Here is a 7,479-nt window from a genome sequence, read left to right as displayed (position 1 = left end):
GTCCCAGCCCTGCCACTGACCAGCTGTTTGACCTTGAACAAGTCACTTCCATTCTTCGGGCTCCTCATCCACGGCCTGGATGCCCTCTACCAGCTCTGGTCCACTAAGCTCTCTTAGTAGCAGACATCTGGACACTCACAGGCAGTTTCCCAAAGCACAGGGCGTTCAGGTCACACCTGCATGGCAATCAGCTAGGATTGTTGTGTGTTTTTTTTAAAGCAACACTTTTTTATTTCTTTTTTTAAAAAAATTTATTGGGGTGACAATTGTTAGTGAAATTACATAGATTTCAGGTGTACAATTCTGTATTACATCATCTATAAATCCCATTGTGTGTTCACCACCCAGAGTCAGTTCTCCTTCCATCACCATATATTTGATCCCCCTAACCCTCGTCTCCCTTAGGATTGTTTTTAAATACAGGTTTCAGAGCCTCAATTCTAGACCTATTAAATCTGGAGTTTCTGAGAATAAGGGATAGAAATCTGTATTTTCAACAGCAGCCTACAAGCTATTTGAGAATCACTGTTGGAATGTGTATGTTTTCTTCTAAACTGCTTTTACCTCAGCGGCTCTTTTTCTATTTCTCTCTACCCACTGAGTCAGACACCAACCTCCCTGCTCCTTTCTGTGCCTCCCCCCGCCTCACCCAACTGCCCAACGCACACACGCAAATGGCCAAAGCAGTGGTGTGAGGCAATCCCTCTATCCTTGACCCCTTCCTTTGCACAGTGAGTGATGGCATTTTTATCTCCCGGTGATGAAGCTCAGCCTTCAGCTGGAGGCATTTAAGACGCAGAACACACAGTCCCAGCACAGCTGCAGGACTGAGGAAGACCTTGACAGGCCCAGGCAGGACAGAGGCCACCCCTGAGAGCAGAGGCACAAGCAGAGGCTACCAGCTGCCAGGAAACAATGCTCCTAGCCATGTTTAAGCTGTGTGCGGGCAGCTCCTACAGACACGCGCGCAACATGAAGGGTGAGTTCCCTGGGGGCGAGGGTGTTTAGGGGGTGACCAAGAACTCTCAGGCATGTGGCTTGCTAGGGAAAGTGCTGAACTGGGTGGGGGCAAGCCACTCAGGTTCTGCCTCTCAGTGGGTGAGTCCGTGCAAGTCTTGTCCCTTCTGGACCTCAATTTTCATACCTGAACAGTTGGGCTGGATACCAAGATGTCTGTGTCTCTTCTGGATTTTGGTCTCCCCACCAGGGCTCCAATCTTCCTTGAACTCTTCTTGACTCAGCCTTCCTCTACGATCAGTACCAAGGGTACCCCAAAAGTCCTAGCCACAGTGCTAGAGGGAAGAGCAAGCCTTGATTCCAACAAGCAGTGTTGGAAAGCCTGAGACATGGGCGGGGGAAAAAAAGAAAAAGAAAGGGGAGTAAGACAGCAGAAGAGCAAAGACCCTAGTTGCTGGCAGCTACAGACCTTAGGGGACAGGCATCTTTAATTCTCCTTTTGAGCAGAATTTTTCTGGTTGTTTGAACAAAACTTCTCTCCCTTTCAAGAAGGAAACTCTGGTGTGGCCCCTGCCTCCAGGCAGTACCAGGCCTGGCCAGCCCAGATGGCAGGCAGATTTCTGGGCCCTGGAGACAGCCTGGCGCAGTGTAACAAGCACTGGACTGTGAGCTGACCTGGCTCTAGTTCAGGTTCCTACTAGTAGGAGTGTGTTCCTGATCAAGTCACTTCCGTCTCCAAGCCAGTTTCATCTGTGACAAGATGAAGGCGTGCAAGGGGCTGTCCCGCTCCTAGGCAAGTTTCCTCCTCTCCCTGCAGGGCTGAGACACCAAGCTGTGCTGGCCCTTGGCCAGGAGCTGAACCGGAGGGCTCTGGGAGGCCCAACCCCAAGCGCATGGATTAACCAGGTCCGGCGCCGGAGCTCTCTGCTGGGTAAGTACCGAGGTGTCCCGGCTTCTGCCAGTGGCAGGAGGCCCCCCAGGCTGTACACATGGTACAAATGGCTCTGGTCTTCCTCACCCTTCTGGCCTTTCTCAGTCACTGGAGAGGATGGGAATGGAGTTTCTCACTGTCAGATCCCCTCCCTGTCACCTGAAACTGTTATGTCTAATTCGACCTGCAGGACAACCCTATGGCTTTGGTTTTGGCTCTTCAGAGAAAAGAGCAGATCAGAGAAAAGAGAGATCAAAGGGATGTAAGCTGGCGGGAGGCTGGGGGCCGGGAGGAAGCTTGGTCTCTCCCTGGCTGTGTACCCAGGTTCTCGGCTGGAAGACACTCTCTACAGCGACCAGGAACTGGCCTATATCAGGCAGGGAGAGGAGGCCATGCAGAAGGCCCTGGGTATCCTCAGTAGCCCGGATGGCTGGAAGAAGGAGAACCAGCAGGTAAGGGGGGAACACAGTTCCTGTCTATTTCATTGCCATCCTCAAGGCCAGCTGGGCTCTCTGCTCTCCTCAGAATTCCTGCCTTGTGCAGTAGTCACTGGGCAACAAGTAATTTTGAGAATTCTCCTTTCCCCAAAATATATCCTCAGATGCTCCCTTCTCCTGTCAAAGACATCCTGGAGACTCACACTTGAGCAACTCACATTGTTCCTGAATCCTTACCTACCTGCAAACACGTTGTATACCTGCTCAGCAGAGACCACGCAATGGTCTGTGTGTATTCAAGGATTCCTCCCCTGGGCCAGAAGTTCCCGTGCTAAGTCACGTAGAATGTCTGTGCGCTTCAGCTTGTTTTATGGCTCAGCTTGCACAGGTGATCTGGGCTCACCTGCAACAGGGCTGGACTAGAACACAGAAGGCCCGAACCTTCTGGGCTCTCTGCTCGAGAGCACTGCCCCTCCACGGGGAGCCCGTCAGCACGGCGCGCGTTAACGGCCAGGGGCTCTAATGAGACTTTGGTGGTTTAATGGAAAGCTTACGTGCTGTCCATTGCCCCCAGTCCAGGTAAAACGTCTCCAAGTAGAGTTAACAGACTACTACTATTAGTTTGGGAGTCAACAAATCTGGGACTTAGGCCCAGCACTGCTCTTAGCTAAGGGTCCCTGGGCATCTCACTGACCCGTGGCCCTCTGTCTTTCTTGGGTAAAATGAGGTACTGGACTGAAAAAAATCTTTACGATCCCATCCAACATTCTATGTAGTTGGTTGTAAGCTGGACTTTTCCCACTCTCAGGTTTGTCTCTTTCAGGATTTTTTTTTTTTTTTAAAGATTTTATTAGGGAAGGGGAACAGGACTTTATTGAGGAACAGTGTGAACTTCCAGGCCTTTTTTCCAAGTCAAGTTGTTGTCCTTTCAGTCTTAGTTGTGGAGGGCGCAGCTCGGCTCCAGGTCCAGTTGCCATTGCTAGTTGCAGGGGGCAGAGCCCACCATCCCTGTGGGACTTGAGTAGTTGAATCGGCAACCTTGTGGTTGAGAGCCCACTGGCCCATGTGGGAATCGAACCGGCAGCCTTCGGAGTTAGGAGCACGGAGCTCCAACCGCCTGAGCCACCGGGCCGGCCCCTCTTTCAGGATTTTTGAGCTTCTGAAATAATGTTCTTTTCAGTTGACCTGCCCATGCCTACCAAGCAAAAAGGGCCCAGGGAGCAGGCAGGTCACCTAAGTCTTCAGCAGATGTACAAGGCCTGTGGCAGGAAAGATCACCTTCTCCACCTTAGTCAGAAATAGTTCCAGGTTTCTTAATACTTAGCTTATAGTTCTTGCTGTTCTGCTTCCCGCCTTGCCTGGCATTGCCTGTGTGCCCTGGGCTAGGAATCATTCTCTCTAACCTTTCTCCTGGGGCTCCTTTCTCCCTGACAGGTCAATGGGGACAAAGTGCTGAGTAAAGTGGTCCCGGACGTGGGCAAGGTATTCCGGCTGGAGGTGGTGCTGGACCAACCCATGGAGAGGCTTTATGAAGAGCTTGTGGAACGTATGGAGGCGATGGGAGACTGGAACCCGAATGTCAAGGAGATCAAGGTGAGGCGAGTCCATGTGTGGGCGGCAGGGACCCATGAGAACCCACTCTAAAGAGGCCAAACTGTGGGTGGTGCCTTCCCGCCAGCACTAGCTGAGTAGCGATTCTGGTTCCCTGTGGCCTGGCAGGTCCTGCAGAAGATTGGGAAAGACACAGTGATCACCCATGAGCTGGCTGCGGAATCAGCAGGAAACCTCGTGGGGCCCCGGGACTTCGTGAGCGTGCGCTGTGCGAAGCGCCGAGGCTCTACCTGTGTGTTGGCTGGCATGGCCACACATTTTGGGGAGATGCCAGAGCAGAAAGGTGTCATCAGGTAATACTGGCAGCAGGCTCAAAAGCTCCCTTTCCTAACACAGGCCTGTGGGCCAAGCGTGTGATAAATCCCTGGCTCCTAGAAACCAATCCTTGGCCCCTACCCTCAGTTTCCCTTCACAGGGAAGATTCTCATTTTCCACAGTAGGGCAGGAAGACAAGACTGGCCCTACTTATGTAGCCAGTTTCTCCTGATCCTCTCACAAAAGGTGAAGAATCTTAATAATCTTCTAAAGCAAGAGGTAGGGCTGAGGTTTAGCTGATATCGTCAGGTACGATTGTACTGATGATTAAACGTTAATCCACACCACTTGGAACACAGCTGCTGAGTTCCCCAGCAGCCCCCGCCCCCCAGCACCCTGGACCCTGTCCCTAACCTGCCATCCAGTAATGAAAAGGCACACAGGAGGCTCCCAGGTTCCAGCTCCAGTCAGCATTTGTTCTGATGACCTGGTAACCATGCCGACTGTCAAATATCACCCTTGGCAAAAGATACTTCTCTGATGATATTTGGAAAGACAAGGCACTCAAGCATGTGGCTAGCATGAGTCAGCATAAAAGAGAACGGATTTGTCCTTCTGACTTGATTCTTCATCTGCCAGAGCTGAGCATGGTCCCACGTGCATGGTGCTCCATCCTCTGCCCGGAAGTCCTTCCAAGACCAAACTTACCTGGCTGCTCAGCATTGACCTCAAGGTGAGGGGCACGGGAGGTGGCTGTGCGGAGGTGGTGAGAGGAAAACAGGTTCGTACCCGCTCCCACATTATCCCACACAGAACAGGGAAAATCATCTTCCGATTTGAGAGAATCAGACTGTTGGAGAGGTAAGAGGCCAGAGTAATGGCTTAATTCACTTTCCACCATCTCAAAAGCCTACAATGGCTCCCTCTTAACTCTCATATCAAATTTCAACTCCGTAGTTATTTCAGAAAGAAAACTTAGGTTCAGAAAGGTATGCTCACTAGCTCAGGGTCACACGGCTGGGAAGACAGGGTTGAAATTTGTCCTAACAGTACATCCTGTGCTTCTGACCCTGGCATGACAGGAGGGCAGCAATCCAGCCCTTGACAGGGATTGCATGCACAAGTAGAAGACCAAGCCCAAGCCAACCCACATTTGTGATAGGGTGCAGAAGTGTCTAGAGTGGGCCATCACCCACAAGAGAGCCAAATTCTTCTACCTTCTGCCCTAGGGATGGCTGCCAAAGACAATCATCAACCAGGTCCTATCCCAGACCCAGGTGGACTTTGCCAACCACCTGCGCAAGCGCCTGGAGTCCAGCCCTGCTCCTGAAGCCAGCTGTTGAAGACCAGCCTGCTGCTCCCAAGTGTTCCAGCGCATCGGCTTGCATGCTCAGCAGGAAAATCCCTCCCAGAAGCCTGCAAGTCTGAGATCCTCATCTGGGAACGGGGGGATGGGTTGGCAGTGTATTTACAGTATAATGCTAGGACTCACATTGGTAAAATTTTAGTACCAAGACAATAGAGATGAGGCGTTTAGATAATGGAGAGCCTTCTAACTTCACTCACTGATTAGCTGCAAAATGAAGGTTCAGGGTCCCAAAGTATTTTTAAAACTTCTGTGGGCCCTTACACGTCTACCTAAAAACATCTTAAAATGCTACTAGCTGCGTGCAGAGGGTGCTAAATACACGGATTGGGACCTCACACTGTATGGGCTCTAGTGCGCCATTCCCTGCAGGCAGTGTGTGTGGACATAGCAGGGTCTTACAGGAAGCGGGGCTGCAGCAATGCTCCGCTCAAGCAAGCAGGGAGCTACTCCAAGGTGCAGGCCACTCCCCATAGCAGGTGCCTTCCAAACCTAGTCCAAGTTTTCTTGATGAAAAAATACAAAATTATTAGACTGGTTCCCCTACTTCTCCCACGAGCACGAGTCAGAATAAAGAATTGTTAAGTAATACAAAAGCTTCAGTCTGTACCTATTTTAAAATTCTACTCTTAAGAAATCTATTCGAGTAAATTGCAACTTCATACTAAAGGAGTCCTGGACCAAAATTTGAATTAAATTGAATCCCTTAGCTCACTAACAGGAAAAACTTCTGGGGACTTACGTCAATTATTTAGAATGTCACCAGAATCATTCATAAAAATTTAATTTCCACGATAAGCACAAGCCTAAATCAGCTCTTAACTCCATAACTGGTAGCTGATTAAAGGGCACTGGAAGATGAAGATTATGACTGAGGATTTTTATTTACCTAATTAAAAGGAAGGATAGTGCCAAACATGAGTGAATGAATGATAATAGTAAGATAAAGTTGAAAACAAATTTTTTTCCCATTAGTGTTTGTTTAGACCTAAAATGGCTATTGAATCTTTAAATCAGAGTCTGTTATGTCAGCTCTCAGCTTGGCTCAGGGCTGTCAATTTCTCTGCTTTAATAGGTTAACATTTTACTATTGTGAGAGATGGCTGGAAGAAGGGGTAGTATGGTGATAGTGAATTCCCTTTCCAAGATTCAGAGAATTTATGCTTTGAAACATAAATTAGGATGGCATTATTCTGCTAAAATGTATCCGTAAGATGAAAAACCAACCATTACCACTTGAAGCTTTCCCATTCTAGTGCTAATAGTGTTGATGATTTATACCATTTGGAAATAGAGCTCTATCTTATTTATTAAACAAATTAGCAGTAGTGGGAATGCTGGTATTTATTGAGATACTGAAAATTTACAACTGATGGAGGTATTTATTATTATTTATTCAGTTTCTTAGTCTATTTTTGGCAAAGATAAAATTATTGCTTATCCATCCAGAAGCTTCAGAGTGAGAAAGGATAATTGTAAGAATGTGTATAGAATAGGAGTATCATCTACTCCCAGCTAACAGAAAATGGTTACTTGTTTCAAGATGTGTAAAGCAATATATATTCTGGTTTCAAAAGATAATAGGGTTATAGTACAGAAATGGGCTTTCAACAAACACATGGTTTTGAGCTCGACTGTAATTTGCCAACTGTGTCTTTGAAATGACTGGGAAGATAGTCTCCTACTTGTTTTAATTTTATAATGGAATAAAATAAGTTGTGATGATCTGCTTACAGAAACCATTTTATACAGGACTATATGAAGAGTGGGTATTTTGAGCCCTTCAAATGAAACCACACACGCACACACACACACACACGGAATATGAAGTATACAGAGGGAAAAACCATTATTTCTGTAACCTCTGATTTATGAAAGCCAAGTGTACAAAAAAGTAATTTTAGCATTTAAATGGAGAGTAT

At 48.0% G+C, this 7,479-nt stretch overlaps 1 protein-coding gene across 1 annotated transcript; it reads left to right on the top strand.

Annotated features, from left to right (window-relative positions):
* Positions 1-915: 915 nt before the first annotated feature.
* On the top strand, positions 916-7,293 carry STAR (steroidogenic acute regulatory protein; the record flags this gene model as incomplete). Its single annotated transcript, XM_081046799.1, has 7 exons — positions 916-979; positions 1,775-1,888; positions 2,213-2,340; positions 3,760-3,918; positions 4,045-4,229; positions 4,831-4,924; positions 5,421-7,293. 7 exons carry the CDS (start codon positions 916-918, stop codon positions 5,532-5,534), a joined length of 858 nt encoding a protein of 285 aa, XP_080902925.1. The 3' UTR covers positions 5,535-7,293.
* Between the last annotated feature and the right edge of the window lie 186 nt (positions 7,294-7,479).

The sequence above is a fragment of the Rhinolophus hipposideros genome (genome assembly GCF_964194185.1).
Source record: "Rhinolophus hipposideros genome assembly, chromosome: 4".
Lineage (NCBI taxonomy): Eukaryota > Metazoa > Chordata > Mammalia > Chiroptera > Rhinolophidae > Rhinolophus > Rhinolophus hipposideros.
Note: the sequence above shows the minus strand (reverse complement) of the source record. Positions and strands in the feature narration are given on the sequence as shown.